This window comes from Harpegnathos saltator, unplaced genomic scaffold, assembly GCF_003227715.2.
Source record: "Harpegnathos saltator strain DR-91 unplaced genomic scaffold, Hsal_v8.6 scaffold539, whole genome shotgun sequence".
In the NCBI taxonomy this organism is placed as follows: domain Eukaryota; kingdom Metazoa; phylum Arthropoda; class Insecta; order Hymenoptera; family Formicidae; genus Harpegnathos; species Harpegnathos saltator.
The window spans coordinates 806136-832500 of NW_020230359.1; the positions used below are offsets into that span (position 1 = coordinate 806136).

General features: G+C 43.2%; 4 protein-coding genes across 8 annotated transcripts in view; 3 read left to right on the plus strand and 1 right to left on the minus strand.

Annotated features, from left to right (window-relative positions):
• Nucleotides 1–2742, minus strand: part of LOC105183502 (calmodulin) — a 58436-nt gene extending 55694 nt beyond the window's left edge. Inside the window, exon 1 of the mRNA XM_025303284.1 lies at nt 2622–2742. The gene's annotated coding sequence lies outside the window, so the exon portion shown is untranslated. The remainder of the gene's footprint in view (nt 1–2621) is intronic.
• A 624-nt stretch (nt 2743–3366) lies between these two features.
• Nucleotides 3367–7867, plus strand: LOC105183501 (Germ cell nuclear acidic peptidase). 3 transcript variants are annotated; one of them, XM_011141699.3, is made up of 10 exons: nt 3368–3575; nt 3632–5235; nt 5305–5360; nt 5447–5654; nt 5724–5896; nt 5965–6314; nt 6393–6505; nt 6605–6712; nt 6792–7015; nt 7346–7867. In XM_011141699.3, the coding sequence occupies exons 2-10, from the start codon at nt 3704–3706 to the stop codon at nt 7357–7359; spliced, it is 2778 nt and encodes a 925-aa protein (XP_011140001.1). In that variant the 5' UTR covers nt 3368–3575; nt 3632–3703; the 3' UTR covers nt 7360–7867. The 3 variants fall into 3 exon arrangements, with proteins under 3 accessions (XP_011139999.1, XP_011140000.1, XP_011140001.1); XM_011141697.3 differs by lacking the exon at nt 7346–7867 and having other exon boundaries at nt 3367–3575; nt 6792–7339; XM_011141698.3 differs by lacking the exon at nt 7346–7867 and having other exon boundaries at nt 3367–3575; nt 3645–5235; nt 6792–7339.
• A 47-nt stretch (nt 7868–7914) lies between these two features.
• Nucleotides 7915–18244, plus strand: yem (yemanuclein). 3 transcript variants are annotated; one of them, XM_011141695.3, is made up of 12 exons: nt 7915–8261; nt 11617–11739; nt 11846–11944; nt 12039–12302; nt 12382–12556; nt 12672–13107; nt 13191–13352; nt 13462–13542; nt 13849–13884; nt 14395–14508; nt 14598–14777; nt 15507–18244. In XM_011141695.3, exons 1-12 carry the CDS (start codon nt 8067–8069, stop codon nt 16750–16752), a joined length of 3111 nt encoding a protein of 1036 aa, XP_011139997.1. In that variant the 5' UTR covers nt 7915–8066; the 3' UTR covers nt 16753–18244. The 3 variants fall into 3 exon arrangements, with proteins under 3 accessions (XP_011139997.1, XP_011139998.1, XP_025159097.1); XM_025303312.1 differs by lacking the exon at nt 7915–8261 and adding an exon at nt 11249–11308; XM_011141696.3 differs by lacking the exon at nt 13849–13884.
• A 2013-nt stretch (nt 18245–20257) lies between these two features.
• Nucleotides 20258–26365, plus strand: part of REPTOR-BP (REPTOR-binding partner) — a 21753-nt gene continuing 15645 nt past the window's right edge. Inside the window, exons 1-2 of the mRNA XM_011141694.3 lie at nt 20258–20394; nt 20908–21076. Of these exons, the coding sequence (XP_011139996.1) occupies nt 20327–20394; nt 20908–21076 (237 nt within the window). The 5' untranslated portion in view covers nt 20258–20326. The remainder of the gene's footprint in view (nt 20395–20907; nt 21077–26365) is intronic.

Consider the following 26365-nt stretch of genomic DNA (forward strand, 5'->3'; position numbering starts at 1 on the left):
AGTCGCCGCTCCCCAAATCGACCGCTTGTTTCCTCAACTACCCTCGAGAGCATTACCTTCGTTATATTTCGAAGTACATCGAACAATTACGCCGGACAAACCGAAAGTTAACTCTCAGTGTCGAGCAAGAAAATGAAATGGCTGGAGAGACGTCGAGCAGAAGAGGGAGAAGGAGGAGGAGGAGGAGGAGGAGGAGAAAGAGGAGAGCAGGAACAGGGGGAGAGAGGAGAAGTTACTTTTCGTGCATTATGTGAGGTATTATTTGAACGGGAACAAGGGAGACAGGTTGGCGGTATAGGTAAGCTGAATTTACTTTTGGCTCGCCTCGTAATTTCCCCCGACTGTCTTGCGAACGGCTGGGCTTTTGTGGAAAATTTTTCTTTGTTTCCACGCTCTGTCCGTATTTACCGCGATGTTCACGTGGGCAGTCGTCATTATCCGTATTGGCATTGTTTTCTAACACGCGGGGCTTTTATCAGCGCGCTGAGGCCGCGTATCGGCGCGACGCGGCGCGGCGCGGCGCGGCGCGGTGCGGCGCGTCTCGTCTCGTTTCTTTCAAGAATACGCGCCCGCGTTAAATCACGTTTAATGTCGAGAATGGCTCACGAAGCGGATCTCGGCCGCACACAATACCCGCTCGACCTCGCCCGTGCCGCTCACAAAGAAACGCGCTTCTTTCGGATTCGGATCGCGCAGCGGATTACGCGTTAACGACCGGCTAATTCGCGACCGCGCCGCGGCATGCGATTTCTTTTCTCCTCGTCGACCTCCGTCCTCCGGTTAATAAAGGCACTTCACTGATTAGGCTTACTCTCACATCGCGCTTAGGTAGCGCGTAAATGTCTTACGGCTGGGAGCATTCGCCGCGGTACTTCAATTAAAGTCGCGTGGAATATTTAGTCAGGTGCGCTGCTGCTGCGCCATCAAATTTGTCTCTGTGCGGAAATAATCGCTCGTGTTTAAATATATGATTCCTGAGTGAGCGAATAAAGGGAGGTGGGATGCGTTACTCGATGAAACTCGACGGTTTATTTGTCGCGCGTATTTCCACCCATTCTTTTGCGAAAAACCATCTTCTCGAATGTATCATGATTTACTGAATACCCCTTGTATAATCGGTGTCTCATTGTCTACCTACCATGTGCGGAGCTTTGTACTGTTGGTTTCGCGGACACGCGACTATAAGAGATCATAAATCAACGATTGAGCTCCGTGTTGCCTTTCGATTCATAAGTTCGCACACACACACACCCTCGAACGATATATCGCGCGTCAATTTTTCACTTAAATCGTAGACCATAAATCGCAGGATGGACCTTTCGTTAATACTTTCCAGTCCGACTGAACAAACTGAACCAAAAGCTGACGGTAGATCGCAATTTCGAGGCTTTTATATTCAATTTCGCGCAGAAAGTTACGCTCAGTAATCGATAAACGTTGCGCGTTATCGCGCCGCGACGATACGATCAATTTTGGATTTATGCAAAGAGAGAGAGAGAGAGAGAGAGAGAGAGAGAGAGAGAGAGAGAAAGTGGGAGACAGAAGCGATGCAATCTGGCATACACGCTACTGGCCAAAATAGAGTTTGATGGATGCGTCCTATCGCGGATATTCGTCGAGACTCGACTGTAAATTGAATAACCAATGTTGGCGGATTCTGTCGTTTTTTTCCTGTTGTAAGCGTCCCGTTGGCATCGTGCATCCGCGACATTAGCCACTGAACTGATATTAGCGCGAGTTGCGGTGAATACGTTGCTGGCTGGCGTTTTAAGCCCACCGTACATACGCGCGCGATCGGGCCGCGCGAAATTGAATTTCGACCGTTTCGATGAAACACTTTGATAAAGAGCTGCGAATTGAAATTTTGTTAAAAATCGATTCAAGGACCGCGCGAGGATTTATTCGAATCACAGGACATTGTGAATTTTCTTTCTATCGGCCAGGGAAATTTAATCTTCGCGGTTCTGGCGGCATCGCATTTTCATCGTGCTACATATTACAAGCATTACAGTGCAGGATAATATCGCAGGATCAGGATCGCAGCCGTTAATCGTGGATACGCCATAATCTCCTGTTGCGGCTATACGCGCGCATCACGAGTATTATGCTCCGAGAGTACATAATGTGTGGCGGGAAGCGCGAATAGATAATCCAATCTGAGGTCTGCTTTGTGCGAATAATACGATAGATAGGATCCTGATTGAGTTTCGTTCTCGTTTGACGGTCGTTTCGGATACGCGTTATCAGCATTGGGTCAACCCCGTTCTCGGACTAGAAAAGTTTCGCGAACTTTCGATGAACGATGATATCTTCCGCGAGACAAAGTTGCTCGCCTGAGTTTGCGCGGCTGAGGTAGTAGTAGTTAGGTTAAAGTGTGCACGAACTCGTAAATACTAATATTCAATGACCAGAAAATATGTTTCATGAATATTCGATGCAATATTAGATACATTTTTAAGAGAACATTCTCGCAAAAGTATATTTTGAGTATATTGTGCGGAATATCTTGTTGAATTGAACTACGCTAGCCGAGCACGACAAATATAGTATAATACATTAAGAGACGGAAAAATGCTTTCATTCATGCATGAAAGGAAGTTGGAATTGCTTGAAATTCATACCTTCGTGAAAAACGATTCCTCGACCTGGATGAGATTCCATAATCGGGAGGTCTTGAGATTCCGTCATTACCATACGAAGAAGTAGATGCAAATGGACGATATTACTTTCTTCCCTCCAATATCACGCGCAAAATTGCCGCGGTAGCTCCCTCTGCTGCCATCTGGAACAAAGAGATTAGGTTAAGAGGCAACTCAGCCGGTAATGACATAATTGCTTACGGACCCTTTCGGGCCCCTTTAGTTGATACGAAAATTTACCCAGGGCTGTCAGTCTTTATATTATCTCGTCGGTGGTAGATCTTATTATTTCATTATTTTGCAGATTATTTTGTAGTTTAGGGAATATTTGTGGATTTATGTGAGCGAACGGCTGTATACGAATATATACAAGCTCGCTATATCGTGTACGACGCCTACTTGAGAGAGCGCTAGCATATCCTTTCAAGTTCCGCCAACTCTAAATCAACAGAGACAATTTTTATAACAAAATATTAATAAAACTTCATTTCGATAAAAGAAGCATTTTGTTAAGAATATTCAAAATATGCGTAAACCTCTTGTATTTTCGATCTGTATAATATACAAATTCATTCTAATATCGGAAATTAATTCTTCTACAGTTGGCAATATCGTGGCGATTCAACGGACTATTGGTGGTTTGAAACTTTTGATTACATGCGAGTATTTCGTAGATTCTTTTGTTGCGATTTATTCAATAGTACCATTGTTACTTTCATTTAATAGAAATCAATAAAAATAGCCGTCAAAATCATGCAATATATACAAGAAACTGATGGACTTTCTCTCATTTATCACTGAATTTTACCTCGTGGTCGACAGTTTTGTTGACATTGTTTGTTTACCTGGTTGACACTTATTTCCTTTGTTGAAAGTTATTGCTACGTGATGAGCTCACTGAAACAGTACGTGTGAGCAGGATGATAAAACAGGGAGGTAAGTAATCACAAACAGTAAGTAATAAACAGATAATTTATATACACGTTTTAAAGATTGTTGTTGCAGGCACATTTCAAACATTAATTTAAATTGCCAAAAGACAAATAAGGAGAAAGAGACTGAGAATGACTTCTAATTATTTGAGGGACTCTGTGAGTGACTCACAGGACTTTATATTGCAACTTTCTGATGATTCCACTACTGAGGACACACATGAACCGGTAGAAAATAATAAAGAGAAAACAGAGAACAGTGTTATTGTGATTAGTGACTCAAGTTGCAGTTCATCACCTAAGCACTTTGAAAAATCAGAATGGCAATCTGGTACAGCTTCTAAAAACAAAAATAAAGTAAAATATAAGAGATTCTATATTTCGGAAACCTCTTCAGAGGACGAAGAAGAAAAGATTAATTTACCATGGAGATTAGATGATGGATCTGATGACCGACTGTTAAGTAGAAAATATATCAATAATGTACAAAATCATAAAGTATCTTATACTTCTGATGAGACTGCTACTACTAATAGTAGTGACATGACTTACGATAGAAATGCTAAAAAATGGACAAATAAATCTAATATAAAAAGTTCCTGCAAAAGTACTATATTAACACCTACCAAGCAAAAAATTAGACAATTTAATACAGATACGAATAAGAAACATGAAATATATAATGTTAAAGAAATAAATGAAGTAACAACACCAAATAGTTTGACGTGCAGTAGCAGTTCTGGTATTCGAAATAGATTAGATCAAATCACTGTTCGTACTACTCCACGACAAAATAATGTAGGAAAAGGTAAACTTACGAAAGAAGATACTCGTAAAATTTTCAGAAATATAATATCCACAAAAGTTGTGTATGATTCTCCCAAAGAGAAGAAAGAAACTAATATAATAATTGACGAGAGTACAGATATGGATGAGGATATAATGCATCCTGCCCTCTCATCCAAAAAAGATGGGGAAATAAGTTGTCGCAATGACAGTTTTGATGTTATCGAGACAAGTCTTATAGATGATATTATTCCTGACTCACAAACTGACTCATCAAAACTGAACAACCAAATGCACAATAGCAAACTTATCGATACATCCAAGAATGAGGACCTTTACAGACCACTGTCTGAGAAGAAAAAAGAACAAATTGCTCAATGGCTTATGACAAATCAACCTGACTCTCGAAGCGATAGTTCTTGCAGTAACATACCCGCGAGTATAAGAAACAGTATAAATTCTGGAAATAGCAGCCTAGAAAGATTAGAGTTGAACTATGAAACTCCAAATAACAGGGGACAGATCAATAAAGCGCATACCAATGAGGAACAAACTACAATTACGAGTCGCAAAGGGGAAATTCAGTTATTTCCGACGCGACAAACTACTCTGGATAGATTTGTCCAAAGATCTAAAGATAATAATTCTGAGTTTTGTACGCCAGATAGACCAACGGTTCTAGCAAAAGCACATACTGAGAAAAAGATATCTTCATTGGTGGTAAATGATCCTGAGGATGCAGATGTAAAGAATTGTGCAAATATATTAGATAAGCTTTATGGCAAATCCTGGAGAAATAAAGCTAATGTATTATTACCAACATCCGAACCACGGAAGAAAGTTTCCAAAACAATAGTTAAAACTATACAAACAGAACGGTAACTCATATTTTTATCATAATTTCATATGTTTACCAAAAATGTACTTAACAAATTATACCGTTATAGGAAACCTGTATTAAATAATCAATATTGTACAATAGATCTGGGCAATTCCAGCTCAGGTAAAAAATTTTATATCTTCTGAATGTCATTTTTTACTAAGATATTTTACTAAGATAATTTCTTCTTTTGAAAAATCTTATTTCAGTTAAAATTGACATCAGGTCGGACACAAGAAAGAAAGTCCAACGAAAGCATAAAAAACAAGATAGTTTTATTAATGACGAATCGTCTTCAAGCGACAATGGCGAGAGTATATATCACACCGCTTTAACAAACTTTAGAACTTCCACAGATAATACAACACCCAAACAAAAGCTTACCAAACCTACGCCAGTATCGACTTCAGTCAAACAGTACGTTTACATTATATATGTTACATGTCTTGATATATCATTTAATGAAAGAGTATTTTATTGCTTTAGAATATTGTCACTATGTGATACTGATACCGAGGATGAAGTAAATGAAAAATCCAGCAGTGATCCCGAGAAAAATTTTCCCAGGAGAAGATTATCATTCAGTAATGACGATGGTTCTATCACAAGCGAATTTGACCCTGGAGACTATATACCACCGAAGTCTACTTTTAAAAAAAGTGAGGAATGTAATGTAGTATTTGCTCAAACTTAAAGAAGGATAATCATAAAGTATATAATTTTTTAGAAACCACCGATACGCTGCAACCATCTAAAACATTAACGAAATCAGTCACAACGAGTAGATCATTAAGACACGAAAGTTTTTTGGCATCATTATCGAGTATGGTTCCAATGAACAACTCTCATCCTGACGCAAAGAAATATAGATCGGATTATAAAAATCAGAAAGAAGAGTTATGCAAAAAATTGTATAAACTGTATAATGAAAAAGTATTTGATGGTCAATTGCCACAAGATCTGCCGATTGAATGGAACATACGTATGAGAGGTACTGCAGGATATTGTTATAACAAGAAGTCAGTGAGAAGTCTCACTGGTGTCGTCAAATCCTCAAGGATTGTATTAGCAACAAAGGTACATTTTCGTTGCTTTTACTTACTAGCGTACAAGTATAATTAGTTAAATGTGGTTAAAATGAATTACGATTTATAGATTTTGGATACACCAGATAGACTAAGGGACACCTTGATTCATGAAATGTGTCATGCTGCATCTTGGTTAATAAATAATGTGTCTGATGGTCACGGACCTTTCTGGACAAAATGGTATATTATTATATTTCATTATTAAATAAGCCAGGGAATATTATACACGAGTTTTTCACGTTACAGAGTATTGTATAATTTATTTTGCATTGTACACAGGGCTAATACAGCAATGAGGACGTTTCCCGAATTGCCACAAATTCGTCGATGCCACGATTATGAAATTAAGACTAAATTTACATATAGATGCACAGATTGTGGTTACAGGTATGGCATACCAATGACAATGACAAACAAAAATGTATCCTCACTCTAACATCTCTGAAACTGATATTATTTGTCACAGCATTGGGAGACATTCAAAGTCCTTGGATATTGAGAGGAAACGTTGTGGCCATTGCTATGGAAAATTTGAATTGTTAGTCAATAAAACAACAAAGTCTGGTACTGTGCAAAAAGTTAGTCTAAAAAAAGAACCTTCTGGCTTCGCACTTTATGTGAAGCAGAATTACAACTCTGTGAAGAAGGAAAAAAATAATATGAGACATGCCGATGTGATGAAGATTTTAGGTCAGCAATTTTCAGCACTTAAAATAGCAAAGAAAAATAATCAAGCTGTGGAGAATGATCCAGGGACTGGGATTTGATTAAATATCATATATATATATATATACACCTTTTTAAAGTTATAATTAAGAGTAGCGTGTATAATTTTTAATATAGCGTATAGTATTTTAGCAGATTTTCAAACTACCAATTATACACATACATTTGCCTCCTTCTGATCTTGTATGTATTTGTTTATTGTAATTGCATAAATTTTACAAGTATATGCAATTACAGTATATAAGTGTAGTATAAAAAAATGTACTTTAGAAGACTATGCTTTTGCTATTACAGGTATTCAAATATGAGATATTTAATATACACATAATATAGAGATTATTCACAGCCACGTACAAGTTCTTCTGTGTGATGATAATATTAAATATAGTTAAGATCTGTAGAACTTGTAATAAAATATACTCAGAGTATCAATGCCTTGTTCCGAAGTATCATTTCACTGAATATATCATTGAATTGATTTCAATTTACAAACATATCCAAGAGAGCGCGTCCAACTCCTAACCCGTTATAAACCGTACACAACATTGACAGCTGCATCTGACATCTCATTACGACACGAAGAGAGCGAGGCAGATGGTTACGAAAACAAACCGACTCTCTCTCTCTCTCTTTCTCTCTCTCGCTTTCCGTTTCGCGAGTCGCCAACTTCGAGCTCTGCAGGAAGTTCGAGCGAAGACGACCGTCGTCCAATAGCAGGATAGCTTTCCTAGAGACAAAAGTGTCGCTCGGCAGAAATTCCTAGAACCGTCTGCTGTCAACGCGCGATGCAAATCCCGTGTTATCCGAGCGGCGGCGCATCGTGCCGAGCGCGTCACGATGCGTCGACAGCGCACTCTAAAAACAGTCGTGCCGAAGATGGCGACGTGCGAGCGGCGGTGTCCGCGCGGTGTTTAGGCGAGTGAGAGAGTGTGTGAGAGAGGTGTACCATGTTGCCGCCGTTGCAGCGTCCGCAGTGTTTCTGTGATTCGCGTTAAGTTCGGTGCTAAATGTAGGAATGTCAGAGACGAAACGGGTACCTCTGCAGACCCTGGAGTTTCCGGAGTCCCTGGGCCACGCTACGAAGAAGGAGAAAAAGGGGAATATGGGCAAGCAGCTCGCTCCCTCCTTCCGCTTCACGCTCACCCTGCCGGAGTCGAACGAGAAGACATGTCCCGAATTCAACTACGCGCAGCTCCTGAAATCGGCCGAGGTGAGTCGGACCGCGCTCGCGACAAACGTGTGCTCGCCGCCGCTCGCCGCACACTTTGGTGGCGGCCGCGGCGGAAAAGGGAGATCGAAGGGAGCCGTGCGTGCGCGTCGGAATCGTGACGCGCGCGCGACATACGGCGTGAAGTGAGACGGACTAAACCGCGTGTCCGTGTGTCGCGGCAGGGAACAGATGGCAAGGTTCCGCGGAAAATACGCGAGAGAAATCGTCGCGGCGTTTTCCGTCGGCGCGTCGCTCTCGCGCGATTGTCATCACGCGGTCGGACGGACGGCGCGATGACATCGCCGTGTCCGCCGTCGCGTCCCCCCCTCCCCCTCGTCGTTCCCACGTAAGAATGCGAGAATCCTCGCTAGACGACTGTCCGCCGAGAGACGGGCGAAAACGGCTCCTTGATCGATTCGCGCGGCCCTCCGTATTCCGCGCGTTGTCAACGTCATCATTGTGTGTCGCCGGGCTGCTGCGTCGCCGACGTGTATGCACGCTGTCACGAGGCTACAAGGCGGGGGGCGCGTCAGATTACACACCTTAGAGGACGTGCGCGCCTTTCTCTCGTGCAGCGTTCTTCGTGCGGCCCTTTTTCGCTCGTAAAACGTCTCCACGAGAGTTGCCATTGAGCGACGACGACACCGTCCGGCATTGCGAGCTCTTCTCGTCTCTCTCCAATTTTCCCTCTCTCTCTCCTCTCTCTCTCTCTCTCTCTCTCTCTCTCTCTACCCCCTTTCTCTCCCGCTCGTCCTCTCGCGTTGTTTCTCTCTCTCTCTTCCCCTCCCTCTCTCTCTCTCTCTCTCTCTCTCTCTCTCTCTCTCTCTCTCTCTCTCTCTCTCTCTCTCTCTCTCACCCCCTCTCCCCCCGAGGAAGAGAAACAGAGAGGGAGGAACGGCGGTAACGACGAGGCCTTATTCGTTGTGTGTGCAACGTCTACGCTACGATCTATTTCGCAAGCCACGTATTCCCTTCGACCGCGCACTCGTCGTCGTCGTCGTCGTCGTCGTCGTCGCCTGTGCACAAGAGAGAAAGATATGGGAGATGGTGGAGAATGAGAGGGACGGAGGACGCGCAGCGAAGGGAGACTGAAAGAGAGGGACGACGCGCGACACACGACGTAAATGCATGTGTCGCGCGGAGTCTCTTATTTCACGCGCGCGCGAGAGAGCGTGTTGCGGGCTCTCCTTTCTGAATTGTAGATCGATGCACCGGAGGCGAGACTCGTGACCGCCGGCACGTATCGAATACGCCGCTCGCGAGACCGTATGTCACGCGTTCGCGAGCCTCTTCTCCTTCCTTTCTCTGTCTGTCTCTCTCCTTCTCGATATCTCACCGGTCTCCCGATGCCGGTGAATAATCATCGGCGAGATCGAGCTCCTCTCGAAAATAAAGCAACAGATATATTCATAATTGTCTCTACGCTTCACGGAACGGCGAGCAGGAGGTCTGGCGGAGTGAATTTCACCGAGAGAAACGCATAAATTTATTTACGAGGAATGTTGTTCGTCGCAGGTCTCTCTCGAGCTTGAACCGTGTGAATCTGTCCCTCATTCTTCACGTTTTTCTCGAAAAATATTTTCTCTCTTACGCCTAAATTCTTACCTGATCTGACAATGAGCGTTTCGAAAGTTTTAGCTCTTTAACAGATGTTTCGTAAAGTATCTCTGTTGTATTTCTTTATCCATGCCATATGACGAGATATTTTCGAGAGGATACATACATAGGAAATACATACGTCTGACTTTCTTTGCTTGCTCTTTCTTTTTTCTCTCACTTCGCTTGCAGATCCAAATTCGTTCCGTAAGATTCTCAAATTGTGCATTTTCTGATTGAGTTAGCTTTCGTTGGCCGGTTCCACGTCCGAGATAACCGTGAAGCGTAATCTAGACATATCAATTAAGACATAAAAATCAAGTGTTAATTACGTCGGCGTCATTAGTCGGAATCGCTGAGTTAGCGGGGGGAGGGGGGGCGACTGAAAACAATTTAATTTGCCTTTAATTTATCTTGCCTTTCTCCGTATGTGTCACGTCTGTCCGTCGGTTTGCCGGGAAAGTAGAAATGAACATTGTTTCATCGAAATTCAAGAACGCAGAATCGAATTTGACGTTGCGGCGCCGCTTTGTTTTGGCCGCGCGCACGTGTCTCGAAAACGTGCTGCGAATCGCCAACAACAAATCAAATTTCGGAAAAGCGAGGCGGCCGGTTTGAAAATTTACAGTCCGTTGACCTTCACCCTTGAAATTATTCCGCACCGTAGCAACATCGCGGATTTAAATGTGCAGTGGGAATTTCTAATTGAAAATCAAAGAACTGTGTCGTTCTCGCGCGCACCCGATTTTAAATATAAATTACGAGATTCGTAGGACACACATGTCCGCGCACGAACGGTAAAAAGCGTGCTACGTTGTTACATTTTGCAATTCTCTCTCCCTCCCTCTCTCTCTCTCTCTCTCTCTCTCCCTCCTTCCTTTTCTCTCTTTCATCATCTGGTTTCTCTTATTTTGCGATCCCGCCGTGCGATAACCGCGCGTGCCTGCATGCAACTCCGTAATTTTACTGAATTTTTTGACGCTACCAAACGGCGCGCGGTTGAAACGCTCGTTCCGTGTTACCGGGTTAATCTGCCCTCTCCCTTTTTTCCCCTTTTGTCAAGAATCCCGATAATAACCGCGCGAAGCGCGGTGAAAATCTATCGTGCGATAGAAAAGTGAAAGCGACACTGTGCAGTGTATCGGCGCTAGCGATGGATCTCGATCGGCCGATCGATCGGATAATTAATTGCGCGCGATTACGCTCGATAGAGCCGGCCCGCGATCGAGAGACGTTCGTGTCAAAAGGAACCACCTTCGATTACTAACAATCGCATCGCTGACTGGATCAATCACTCGATTCGGCGTCCCTGCAGCAGGAGAACAGGAGACCGTAGGAGGTGGTGGCTGTTCGCGACTCGAGCGAGAGAGAGAGAGAGAGAGAGAGAGAGAGAGAGAGAGAGAGGAGAGAGAGAGAGCGCGCGAAAGCGCAAGGACGACGTTCTTACTGCGGTATGCGCTCCTAGTATCGGCGCACGCGAGAGGCACCCTTTCAGAGTCAATTATCGTATTTTCACAAGTGTTATATATCTGAACGCCCGGGATTCGCGTATGAACTGTGCCCGCATGCATATACGTCGTTGCGTTCCGATCGATTTGAATTTTCTAGTGAAAGTGAAAAATCGTATCGCGAGTGAGTACGGAGTAAGAGCGATCCCGTTGCTGTAGATTAAATAGATAACGTCCGGTGTTACAACAGTTACAAGAACGATGCGATTACCGGACGGAAATGTAACGAACGAATATCGTTTGCTTTGCAGAAGAAGCGAAGGAAAGACGAGAAGAGGGGAGATGAGAATGCTACAAACGGATTGGATCCGTTCGACGATGACGATGACGAGGATAAGCTTCGAGACATGGCAAAGCGATTTGAAGCGAAATATGTACGTGCGACAAGTCTGAAGCGAAACGAACTCTTCTGCTATTCTGTGTAACTTCAGTAGCAATGAAGTTTCGAGACGTTGATATTTTTTGTCTATCGTGTTTTAGGGAACGTCTATCGGAAAGAAAAGACACAAGTACGACGATTATGTGGATTTGGGCGCGGGATATGATGAGAATGATTCCTTCATCGACAACACTGACGCTGTATGTGTGCTTTGCATCTCTCACGCAGGGAAAAGGCAATTTCGTCGAGGAGCATCGCGTTTTTCATAAAATCGATTCTTTTTCCTTCCCGTAGTACGACGAGATTGTACCCGAGGAGATGACCACGGCGCATGGGGGCTTCTATATTAATTGCGGGGCCCTCGAATTTCGTGCGGCCGATAGACACTCATTAGTCCACAATAACAATAACAATAATAATAGCGATGAAGACGAGAGCAGCGAGAGCAGCGAGGAAGACACCGAAGATGTGGATAGTCCTAAACGTCTAGAAAAACGAACCATCAGCTCGTCGGAAGACGATGAGACGGAGGATATTACCGGCAGTAACCCACGAAAGGTAACTGAAATTCAAACACAATACCGTGTGTGTTACTCGTTACTTGTAGAATCGACGATAACGCCATAATCTTTTACAGAGAAAAATTGAGGACAACGGCGAGAAGAAAAGTAATCATGAAAATAGCAAGAAGAGGAAAAAGGCGCAAAATCATCAAACGCAGGATCAACAACAACAAAATTCTCAACAGGATCCGGACCTTTTAAATAGACGGAAAGATAAAAGTGATATAACCGATGTTGAAGGTGGTACAGGTACTGTTGTTTCTCACTGTTACATACATCGTTACAGTATCTAATTACAATATCGAAGATGTTACGAATTATCGATCAATATGTGCGTTTTTTAAATATGATTTTGCGATTTCAGCTTCTGAGGATCAAGAGGAGAAGAAAAAGTCTGATAAATTGGAATTACAGAAAAATAAAATAAGTGATAAAAAGTTCGATATAAAGAAATTTGAGAAAAAATCGTCCAATAGTAACGGATTCGACGTGAAAAAGATGGATCTAAAGAGGTTCGGCGGTAAGGACAGCAACATTGACGATGCAATTGAGAGTGTTGTGAACGCGGCTAGGGTCGAGGACGACACGTCGAGTCGAGATACATCCGACTCGGGGAAGTCGCGCGTTTGTCTCTACGTGGAATCTGACGGGGAGGAGATGTATAATAAGGAAACGTTATTACCCGAGAATCTTCCCGAAGATATAAAAGAGATAGTAAATAAATTGAAGGCTCACGCAGAGAATAGCAAAGATGGTAAAAGTAAATTCTTCAACAACACGGTTAACGAAGTACTTTTTAAGTAAGTTCCTACATTATAAATTGTAATAACAAACCAGGTCGTGCAGAACAGTTTGGAATTAACATGCGTTATTCTCTTTGCAGTTTAGAGAAAAAACTACGGATGATGAATTCGCCTAGCGTAAGGTTACAAACTTATGCCCACCTAGTACGGTTTTTGCCTTGTAAGAAAATTACCTTACTCAGTAGAGCTAAAAAATTATATCTGGAGGACGCGGAGCATAGAGTGAATGAACCAATGCAGAAGTAAGACTTATTCATGTAGACAAATAATCATTTTGAAACCCACGAAAGTAATTCAGTGTGTGTATTTTCTTAAAAAGTTTCGACCTTTTACAAAGCTCCTTTATTTTAGATTAAAGACACTCATCGATAATGTCATGCCCTCGGTTATGGATAAATATATGAAAGAATGCCAAAAAGTTGCCGACGAAAAGTGAGTAACTCTCATTATATCTCATACATGATTAGTCCGTTTTGATTTTTTTCCTGATATATACAACAGTTATACATATATATATATATATATATATTTTAGTCCAGGCTTTATTAACAGGGTGTTTTGTTGGTAAACAATTAATTTTTATAATTTATGAACGTATATTGTATAATTTTGGGTGTGTTATACGTACATGTATGTATCTGCGAATAGAAAAAAATCTACTATTTGCCGGTATTAGTACATAAATCTACAATTTATAATTTTCTGAACCTGAACTCATTGTAATTTTTTATTTCTCAGTCCTCAATTATACTGGGAGATATATCGGTACTGTTGGTAAGGCGCCCCTCGTAAGAGGAACCCCTATCTATTCTCGCCTCTCCGATTGCTCTTTCTCTTCATCTTTCCCTCTCTTCTATCTACTGCCTTTATCTTTCTCCCTTGATCTACTCATGCTTATATGCTTTTGCTCTCTCAATTAATTACGAACATTCATAATCAATTATGTTCGCATATGGATGAAGAGACATTTCATTACTTAGCAGTCATTTTTCATCAGACACTGATTGAGAAAGCAGAGGAAGATGCGGGGCTTTTTATCATCAGTATCAGTATTTAGTTCGTCACTAGCATCATCTTTTGTATTAAACAGATATGCATTTGATTTGGGACACAATTCGACGATTAGGTGTGACTTGATCACGTATCATATTATTGTCCAAGAGAAGATTGTGTATCGAGGAATTCTGTCACAACAAATGCTGATCATCATTCTTTGTCATCGCGATATCATGTATTTTTATGATAATATCTTTCGATTAAATATAACGAATCGGTCGATTTCAGGGGTTTCGAGGGGTCTCCTGCGGATGCGGAAAGTAGCGATGAAGACGACGTCTCTAAAACTACGGACAAACCGAAGATCCCCCGAAAACGATTTCCATGGACTGACGAAGCGAAGTGTGTTATCGGTTAATTAAAATTCATATCATATCTCGAATTTGTTCACGTTCACGTGTGTGTGTAAATGTAAATTTCTACTATTTCAGAAAACTCGTTCTTGAAATTGCGAACGCCAGGAGGCATTACTTCAAAATTCTTAGACCAAGAAAAGAGAGTATGGAGTCGTTCGTCGCTACTTTTATGGATACTAACGTTTTACCGTTGTGGCCACCCGGTTGTGTACGATTGCAAACCTTGATAAAATACGGTAGTCCCGTTGGGCCGGTGTAAGTATTACCTTATAATGTACTCTAACAGCCATAAATATAATAGCCAATCTTACCCTTTACGAGCATGGACAAGAAAACTTTCGAACTGTTTGTGCTTTGCTTTGCGCATGAAAAACTAAATCCTAATGTTTATATATTTTCGTTAAGGTGAAAGAGTATTAATACATTTCCGAAAAATGGAAAGATCTACCAAGGATAGATCTCTCTAACCAATTGCTTTGCAAATCACGATCGAGAAACCCGCGTATTGTCGTACACGCTGTCAATTAGTTGTCGGCTGGTAGCTCTATTGTTTGGCCCATTGTGTGTTTTAGGAAGGTGATTGTATTGGATTAATATGATTTTGTACCTCTTCGCTCGAAACATATTAATGGATTCCTAGCAAAAAGTTGAATTCTACAAGAACGATATTCAACTAGATGCATTTATAGATAAACTGCCTAAAAGATTGATTCGTATGCAGATCATTAATGTCGATGTTACATTGCTTTTCAAATGCTTCTTTAACTTATTATGTATACATACGCCAAGATTGTCCAAGTTACTTATGTTCAATTGACACACGTATATTTATTTTTGTTCTTGTCTATTTATTATTAAACAATCACTTGGTTGCGTGCTTTTTATTTCTTACATGCCTTGCCTTACTAACTCGCTCGCTCATGCACTTCATTGATATTAACTATTCGCATATTGCTTCGTGTCAATGGATCATTATGATTTTAGCATTAAGAAGAAGTTGAAAAAACCGAAGGAAATGACCAATGCAAATAATGTTATTGCCGCTGGGAATACTCAAATTTGTAATTCCGTTGCGAGGAACGATACCACAAACACGAATAATGTTTCATCTCAAGAAAGGGAGAGGATACCTACGATCGTACCCAGAAGTACTCAGAGCAGCGTCGAACATTCGACTGTGAATTTCGTGAATCAAGCATCGGCAAGGGACGTGGTTATCGACAAGAAGCAACACAGTAGTAAACACAAGGACAAACACACGGAAAATAACATGGGACAGCAGCAAGAGAACGTCACGGTTAATGCCATTAATAATTCTACCGTTGGTAAAATCTCCGTTGTACCCACGGCTCAGTTGATGGCTCAGAAGCATGTCAAGAGTCACGTCGAGAAATTTAACCTCATGGATCTAACGAATAGCTCTCTGTCCATCACGCCTGTCAATGATTATCACAAACTGTCGGGAAAGACCACGGAGTCGAAGAAGGATGTAGTTTCCATCACGGCGTGTACGGAAGCAGCGAGTCACTCAAAAACGAACGAAATAGTACAGACTGGACATCATTCCGTGTTCAGGCAAGATGCTTCTTATCCGGCGCCAACGCAGAATCTGAAGCACAGACTTTTACACGAGAACACCGATGCGAAGTGTGACAAGAGATTGGTGGACGATAAGGATGTCGACCTGGTCAATAAAACCGATAAGAAAGACAAGAAGAGAGATCGGTGCATGGAAGTGAAGCACAAACCGTCACATGACTCGAAAAAGAGAAAAAAGGATCAGAAGATGCTCGAGCAGCAAATAGGGCCTATTACCCCAGACATAGTGCCTATACCGCAGCAAGCGACCCTTTCGAAAGAGGAGCAGGAGCAGAGGCAGAACGAGGAAACGATCGCCGCGACCAACTTTCTCAGCCAGATCATCAACGATGACACGTCACCGCGTGGGTTAACAGACAAACGGAAAGACGGTTTTATCGCGGACGATAATCTGGCTAGCATAGTACAGCCGACGGAGCAGGAGAAGGACGTGCAAATGGTAATGCGGTCGTTGAAGGAGTTGCAAGAGTTGCAAGAGATGAAATTTTCTCCCAGTCATTCGCCAGTCGGCGGTGCCATTCAAAAAGCCGGTAAATCGAACACGCATTACGTCACTTACCAGGAGGAATATCAACGATTGTACCTCAAGAAAGAGGATAAAATAAGGTCTAAGGAGGATTCGCAATGGTAGATAAACAATGTTGTGTATTATCGCCCGTTCGAAGCTTCGTTTATTTGCGGACGGTTACAGTAGTAACTAAAAATTATTAGTTGATTATTAGTTCCGCGATTAGTTAACAGGCGGGGCTCTCGGTATTTATAATTACGTTTCTTTTCGGCACGAACGATCGAGCGAGAGGGCCGGCCGAAACTTCTTCCACTTAGAGAGAACATTATCGGTGAATAGGATTCACACGCAGCTATGCAGTGTGTGACGGCGATCGTTGGCGCGTATATATATACATGCATGTATGAGCGTGTGTGAGTGTATGACGTGTGTGTGTGTGTGTGTGAGTGTGAGTGTGAGTGTGAGCGTTATCGCGTAAAGTTTTTAAGTATTTTGAAACAGACAACCGCCAAATTATGTACATACATAAAATTCGCTCTAGTAGTAATCTCGGTTGTATGTGTACAGAATAAGTATAAATTATAAAATTCTAATAAGGGATTCCGTGAGAATAGCTATCTTTGTAAATAAGTTTAGCAACATCCCATAATTGTCATAACTGTCATAATTGAATGTTGGGTGGTCAATGAGAATTTTATTTACATTATTTCGATAAAACGTAGTTTGATCTTTTATTGTGATCTTAACATTGTCATAAATTGGAATTTAATATTACTCGCGTACACGTGGCATTTTATTTTAACCGTCAACTTGAGAAAATTGCTTTCTTCCCTTTTCTTTTTTTTACAAGTACTGCCACAAATATGGGAGGGGCAGGTCGTTGGTATCGGTGACCATTTACTTTTTATCTTGCGTGTATGTGCTATTTGACCACCCTGTGTCAAAGAATGGAAAAAAAAAACAGATTATGTATTGTTCCTTTTCGTGTATGTGCTTCGCCTGTCACATATTATCGTACATACATTCTTATATGTTTACGCATAAAACAGGAAATTATTCAGTTCAAGATATATATTTCAATAGTTTACGTATTTCATCCACATTTTCGCCTTCCAATTGAATTTATATTATCAATAAGAAACGAATTCGTGATCACATGATCAGGATCAGGAATGAATCAGAATACAAAGCTCTAACGTTTGATTGATTATTGTAAGAGGTCACGATAAGATACTTCCACTGTATATTGCCCGTTTGCGCAGATTATTTTGATTAATATCATTATAAAATTTACATATCTCCAACATTTTAAGTTCCGCATTCCCTTTATCTTTAAAGACAGGAGATTCACTAGATTAGCTCAAGACGTGTGCGAGTATTCAGATTGCTTTTTCGATTTATGTAGCTTCATACGCGGCTTGTGACCGAGTGATAGATGTAATAAATACTGTGTGAAAAAGAGTGTGTACGAAGGAGACGGAATGAATGTATGAGAGCTGTTAAAAAGAGCGAGAGAGCGAGAGAGAGAGAGAGAGAGAGAGAGAGAAAGAGAGCGAGAGAGAGACAGACAACTAGAATATTTTTGGAACACATAAAGATGACGACTAGTACTGTATTATATATACCATATACCTTACCCACCCCTCCCATTTTATTCTTATGATACTTAGAATACGGTTAAACGTCTTGTACAATTCTGCATTGAGAATTTTCACTAAGACGATTTAAAATATAAGTTTTGAATATTTTTTAAAAAGGTCATACAATATTTTTCTCTCTACCCATTTTTTCTTCTCATTATAAGATAATGGAAAGCAAACAAATATGATACATTGCGCTGCTGGCTTTTATCAAGATCTTTCTCTTTTGCTTATAGTCTGCTCTGATTATTGATAAATACAATATGCGAAGAGATCCAACACAGTCATAAATATCGTGTACGACAAGCACGAAACGTCTGCAATTTTATAAATTATACACTTATATGTTGTTGGTTTTCATTTTTCATGTACTAATTTGTCGGGCTTACTAGGGTTTTGTTCTGATTGTAAATTGTCATAAAATATAAAATGCATCAATGTTATGTACACATTGAGAGCATTCGTGCAAATTCGAAAGATCCACTTGTACTCGGCATCTAATATTTTCTCATCCATTTTGCCGATTCTTACTTTTGACTTTACGTGTCGTGTAATGAAGCACAATGCTCAACGATCGTAATTTAATATTTTGAATAGCAGCTGATAAATGTTGAATTCGCCATTTTCTTCAATTAACGACGATTGACGACTTCAGAGTGAAACAATAAAGGCTCGTTTGTATATTCGAATTTATACGAAGCAACAATAAATACACAGGGTATTGAAGATGTTGACTTACTGGTACAAGTTCTAAATCTCGAAACGCTTGATCTCTCTGCATTTAGTCGTGTAGCTGCGTGTCCTGAACACAACGTAACAGACGCCAGTATTATATCACGTTTAATCACGTATTTGTACGGGCCGAATAATAAGATAAAACCATCGTTTCGCCCGTTCGTTGAATTCGGCATTCCCGATACTCGTTCACGCGCCGATTTAACATACTAACATAACTAATATGCGCGAAAATATAACGAGGACAACGTTTGCGCGACTCGTTTTCGAACTACCGCGACCCTCGAGTATCGCGAGCGTCAACTGTCGCGACTGACGCGCCATCGCTGCGTTCTGCCGTTGCAAAAATAGGCACGTCGTGGCCAGCGATTGTATTTTTTATTGAAAATATCGCTGAATTGTTTTGTGCGTTTTTTTATATTTTCAGCATAAAGATTATCTCGAGTACTCACTACTTCGGATAGCATTGTTCTTAACAAATTAACGAATCGATCGCCTTAGTAGATGGCGCTAGTGTACCTAATTCAAATATCTCAATCGCGCCGAATATCCGGTCAGTTATGGAGTTATGGAGAATGACGGCGTGTGATCGTATTCGTGAATTCGCTCCGTCTTTTCCGCGATTTCGATCCATCAGAGATGGATTTCGTGCCGGGAGTGTTGTGAATGCGCTTCGAGTGATTCGTTATGGCAAAATATCATTGAGTGGTCGAGGTCGAAGCGAGCATCTAGTGGAACGGAGCTTCAGCACTGCCGATTCAATATTCGCGCGTTCGTTCTTTGCGGAGTCCTGTTATTCCCGCATTTGAGCATCTGTTATGCGAATTATCGTTATCGGGAGTGTCGAAAACGAGTTTCGTGCGTTTGTCGTGACGAGAATCGTGAGATGCAGGCCTGGGTTGAACGTCGTGAAGTAGACCGCCGAAAGTACCGAGTGAAGTATCTCGCGTTATTTCGAGAATCGCAGGCGTCGTGCAATGGCGACAGTTCTGGTAACGGTCGCGGCGCGGCATTTTTACTCGACAAGTGTATCTCGTGATTTCGACACGCTGCATCCAAGTTTCGCATGCGGGTTCGGCATCGTCGTCTCGTGCGTTTAGTATCAAGCCAGCAAGTGTAAAAAGATCATGGCAAGTGTAAAAAGATCATGGATTGAATCCCGGCGTGGATTGCCGAGAATGCCAAGCTGAAAGGTTGTGTTTTCAGTGTTTTGTGTCTTGGGCTCTCTCTGTGTTGTGCTTGGTGTTTTTCTGTGTTTACCGTACCGTCGTGAAATTCAAGGCACTGTCATCACCATGTGGTGACGATACTTTCTTCTGTGTATGAAACGCGGTGTATCTAGCTATCCAACATCTAGCTTTCGGAGGGTTTCCGAAGGAGGAATTGGTCGGTGAGTATCGATAGAATATACATTAATAGATGATATATTGTGATTGCTGCATGCTGATTTGTTAACATCTCAGACCGATATTGAAAAAACTAAGAAAAAAAAAACGACAGTGCGAATCTCACTGGCAATTTTAGCGACTTATAAGAACGGTCGAGCTACGAGAAAAAACATCTGAAACTGAGAGTGAAAATAAATAAATAGGAATATACGGAAAATATGGTCGTGTTCGGTGCTTACTTGAAATATACACACACACACACACACACACTAAAAACGCCGTTTCACGTTTCATCTTGATTATATACTTTGAATCTCGATTTTCTTTAAACGAGATTAGCCTCTAGGCGTTCTGTTTGATCGACCTCCCGCGAGGGGAGTTACTTCTCCTCACGCACGGCGTCGCGACGGTCGCGTGACGTAACACGACTCAGCGGGACGAATGTGGGAGGGCGGTAGTGTGGGGGAGGCGGGCAGGCGGCGGCTGCTGTGTGACCTTGCTGTGTTTGTAAACAGATACACGTTGCCGTCGCGAACTGTTACGGAGGAGCGCCATCGCGAGAGGAAGAAGCCGTGGAACCCTGTGTTATTGTTTACGAGCTGGTCGTGCTGCATCGTACGCAGAGGAGCGACACGTGGTGGTGACAGCATGGATATGGCAATGTGCATCGTGGAGAACGAGACGGTGAGTCCGCATATTTTTTTTCCGATCGAGCGAGCGAGCGAGCGAGCGAGCGAGCGAGCGAACGGAGCGCTGACAATGTGCTCGTGGCGCTTGTCGCAAACCTGCCTGTGGAAAATGACGAGTGTTGTCACGATCGGCGGGATTACATCATGTTGTGCAAAGAGAGTGCACGCGGGCTTAGCTTCCGATCTCGCGTGCGGACGCTCGTACGCGATGACTCCCGCGAATTGCTTTGTTCCGAACAGCTCGAGATCCAGAGGCAGTCGTGAGCGCTCGAGCTCGCTTTGACAAGGTCGTGGCGCGAAAGGGGCTGGGCGGGTGGTGAGGGGTTGCCGTTTAGCTGCCTCGGTGTTTTGTTCGTACGGTCAAGCTGGCGCCTGTTGTGTCGGTTGGGATTCCAAGCGACAGGTGGCGCGGCGTTATCCGTTCTCAACAGTCTCTTGTGTGCACTATACGATGGTGTTGCCTCGCTCTATATTCGATTCCTCGTCGATCAGCTGATAGCAGCTGCGGTTTCAGTCTGTCATTTCGATCTTTATTCCGTCATTATCTTTTCCGGCTCGCTTGTTTACGCGTGCGCGCCTTCGGAAGTGTAAACGTTCACGGCAACCGTGTGCACATTAGATAAGATGCACGATATGGATGTCGTTTTCCGTCCAAAATCAGTGTCAGGCTCACTGTTGGAAAATAATTTCGAAAAGACAAGTGCGTAATGCACGGAAGAGACCGGAAGAGAAACTGACACACAGATAAAACTTATACCACCGGGGACGGTAATCAGTAGCGTCGTCGAGATATCTCTATACAATGCTCAGACACCTAGCATCGGACGCGAGAGGCTCTCGATCCCCTTACACACGTCATGCTCTAGGCATCGGATAGGCGCGATTTAAACGCGAAGGTATGCTTTCACGAGTAATCGTGCGGTGGCGTCCGCGTCGTCACCGCGTTCTCATCGCGACCGGTCGCAGTGGTGCGGGCGCGTGCTACGCGTGTCACGTTCCTGATGAGCGAGTCTCTTAGCCCGTGAACTGCGCAGTTGACAGAGCCTGCACGACGCGTAGCACCGGTAAGTTTCTCTGTGGAGACATTTCCGCGCGATTCACCGCGTTTCCCGACAGCGTCGCGACGCCTCCGCTGGCCACGCTCGTCATTCATCGTACACGCACGTTTCGCGTAACGCGCGCGATGGGCGCCTCGTACATGGGCGACATGTGTGTATGTGCACTTCTCGCGATTCGTTGCCGAACCTCTTTACACCGGATCCGTGTGTCTCGCCACGACACGACGCGACGCGACGCGACGCTACGCGCGCGTGTGCGTGTGCGTTCTCGTTTTCTCGTGGCGTGCATCGCCACGAGAAATCAGGACGTGTGCTCATTGTGCTTTCCCAGTGACCGTCGTAATTCACTCGCGTCGCGACACTTGCTTCGCCGCGACGCCGTCACGCCGGCGAGAAATCCGGTCGATTTCGGAGCCCGCCGCCGAGCCGCGGGTTCCGCGTCGCCCACACGCGACGCTACTGCGCAATTCAGCGGTATGCGCATATCGGTGCATCGCGTCGCGTCGTGCCACGCCGAGAGAGAGAGAGAGAGAGAGAGAGAGAGAGAGAGAGAGAGGGAGAGAGAGAGAGAGAGAAAGAGAGAGAGAGATCGTCCTCGTTCGCGATTTTTCAGCCAGCTGTTCCTTCGCGCGAAAAACTACACGAAACGCGCTCGTGCGCGTGGCGTCGAATAATTGCTGGCTATTTCTGGAATAGATCGTGCTTCGCGATACCGTTATATAAAGTTCACGGTACCGTTATATAAAGTTACGCGCGATATAATCGTATTTGGCCGATTTACTTCCGAGAGAGCGACTCTCGCGCGCATTATTATTTTATCGATTAACCTGCCGCTTGATTATTTTTTGCGCGGTATAACTGAGCAACGTCACCGTCAGAGACGTGTTATATTCATTCCGGGCAATCGAATGCGGGATATAATGTTTATGTTTTTCATAAAACAAGTGTCACCTGGATTGTGACGTGTCACTTGCAAGTTTATGTTTTCAAACGGCTTCTCGTCAATCTATATCTGTCTCTCATCAGTCTGGTTTATATTAGTCAATTTTTTAAATATACATTTAATATTTACACACGCGCACATTCATTCGAACGGCGTAAAAATGTCTGGACTTCATTCGTGATAATGTGTAACGGTTTTATCTGCGTATTGCAGCATCGATTAATTCCTACCTACATACTTGATACCGTCTGTATTGACTCTCGCATTTATTATGACGGTGTAGGAAAGTAACTTTGTCGTCACGATTTAGTACGATTATTCTCTCTCTCTCTCTCTCTCTCTCTCTTTTGTAATGTTTCTGTGGAGAGCGTTTTTGCATCACGGTGGCAAAGTTATCGGAATCTTTCAAAGTGTATAGTTCTGAATAGGGGGAATTAAATAGAGAATACAGACAACGATCTTTCGTTTAAACCTCCTCAAAAAGGAATTCTACAAATTCGCGATCCAAAGAACGTGCTTCGTTTTTGAAACGGTTTTGAAACGACTATACGAAACTGCGTTATAAGAAAATACGTTGGACGCGGTCAGTCGGGAAGCAATTGGGCTCCGTAGGTGATGGTGTCGTTTAATGGTGTCGAATCTACGATATTTCCTTCGTACCACGTCTTTGTGTGGAAACCAGCTTCGCGTTCGAGTGGGAAGTCGTATGATTGTACGTGGTGATCGCTGTTGTCCTTCATATGCTTCTTCAAGCATTGTCGGCGACGATGCGCATGCTACGAAACGCTTCGATGCTCGTGGTGAAAACATTTAATCAGAATCGTAAGAGAGAAAGAGATACAGAAGGAAGGAAGGAGAAAGAGAAAATAGATAGCGAGGGAACCTTCGCGATTTTACGGAGAAGGGAAAAAGATAACAATGTATGATGCAACTTTATTTTTTCGGAACTTTGCGGTTGGTTTCGCGTCGTCGTATAATCTCACTGTTACGCATATACGCAATCGTCATATCCGCTTGGTTGGATCGATGGAAGAACAGTTGTACAGTTGTACAATTTACGTTTGAAGGCTTGTATCATATCTCTCCTAAAACTCCACACTTGAAAGTTCCTCAAATCGTAATTAGTTCCTCAGATACGTCACACACACACACACACACACACACACACACACACAATCCAACATTTCGTAGAAGAGAGGTTCGCGTATGCATTTGAAATCTTCAGCGTTGGCTCTCGAAATCTCCCGTAAAGGAAACGTTTCCAAGTATTTGTACTCGTTCGACTATCTGGGCGGTGACGTCATCCCTTTTGCTAAATTTCAAGGGAACTTCAACATTTCTCATCCCCGTCGTAGTTCCGGCTATTGTCGGTATTGTAAGCGTTATCGTACTCGTTATCATTACCATCACCGATGGTACAGCTCCAAGGTGCTCTGTTGCTGCTGCTGCCGCTGTTACACCGACGAGCATCGCTCCGGCAGTAACGAGCATCCTCGAGTCCTCATCGCGTCGTCACCGTCCGTTCCTTCCCCGTATCTCCAGCGAGCCAGGTTATCACGAGAAACGCGCCAGATGCCGCACAGTATTGTGCAAAAAGAGCCCCTCGCTAGATACAATATCTTTAGCGCAACATGTGACGACGCTCTTATAAATAATCCTCTCGTTTGAAGTTCGCGTTGTCGCGTCTCGAATTCGCCGATGAAATCTGCGCTTCATTTTTATTTAAAGAGTTCGAGCAACAGCAGCAGCGGCGGCGGCGGCGGCGGCAGCAATACACAGCAAATCCGTATACGAGGGAAAATCGCGTGAATCCCTTGACTCATATTTATTTCCTGTGCCTTTTACCGAGAACTTTCGCGTTTCCTTTAAGCATAAAAGAACGAGCGCATTAAAGGAAGGAATATTAAATGTAGCGAATAAGTATATTAAGTTTTTTTCTCAAGCGTTTGCGCAGCACTGCGCGCTGCAGAATCGCTTGCTCGTTACTTTATTTCACGTAATCTCGTATTTTCGCTCATCGTTCGACGGCAGCGTCGTGGAAACTCACCGAGCCGCGCGCCGTTCGATACGCGCGATGAACTCAGCGTGTTGTGTGCGCGCGTATCGCCCGCCGGTTCATTGTCTTTCGCGTCGCGCGGCACGGCGCGTTGAATCACTCTTATTTTCGTTTATGCGCGTATTGCGTCGACTATTGTAGTATCAGCCATCGATGTCTCTGCGCGAGACGCACAACGGGAGGAAATTTATATCCGCCTTCGAGATATTCCGAGATATTCCTCTCTGTCGTCAGAATCTCCGTTTCTCCTTTCGCGTATACATATATGCGTGCGTTCTTTATGTCGTTTGACTTTCATAAATTATTGCCGGCGATGCGGACGCATAAATCCGATCGCGCGCGCTCTCTTTGTTTCCTTATCAGGCCGCGTTTATATCAGGCTGCGGGAAAAGAGCTACGTTCGATTCTACGCATTTTATTCGCCGCACAATACACACGGACTCGTGTACAATTTTACCTTAACACCGTGACGAGGAGCGTAATTGTAATTAAATATGTTGTAAAAAATATACAGTCGTGGGTTTAACATTAAACAAACTGGAGCGATAAAAAGAATAAAACTTGAAACGAGCCGTCCGTAGATTATCGCGATAACGTACATTTTATTAGTCATGCGTTACTAAATACGCCGCACATAATTTCGAAACTTATAAACTCTTGTTCTGAAAATTTTTCATTTTTTAATTTTGCACCTGAATTTTTCCGGCTCTAGTTACAGAAGATTATGGACATGCCAGAGAGAGGAGAGGGGAGGAGGGAAAGCGGAGGAGGGAAGAGTGTGCTTTTTATTCTAATTTTATACCGAGATAAGAACATATTTTTGGCGCGCGATACGCGAAACGCGCAGCGGGGGCGACGGAATTTACGCGATTTTGGCGCTCACGCAATGATTTCGCTCGCACTAGCCATTGTGTTCGCGGAACATCCCCGTCCATTGTTGTGCATAACGTCGCTGGAGCGGCACGGCTGGAAAATTACGAGGGACCTTTCTCCGCCTCTTTCCGTGCCTCCTGCTCTCTTCCGGTTACGCTAGTCGGGACGAACAATGACCTGGAAAAGCTCAAGAAAGCTTTAAGCCGCGACTATACGCCCGGAGACCAACGCTCCTCTCGCAGCTTTGTCGTCTCGCGACTCGTCGTGATGTCGATTCTAAATGGTAGCGAAGAGAAAGGAGAGCGTGTGGAAGGAAATCGCCGCGTGAAATTACCGCGGAAATAACACGGAAAT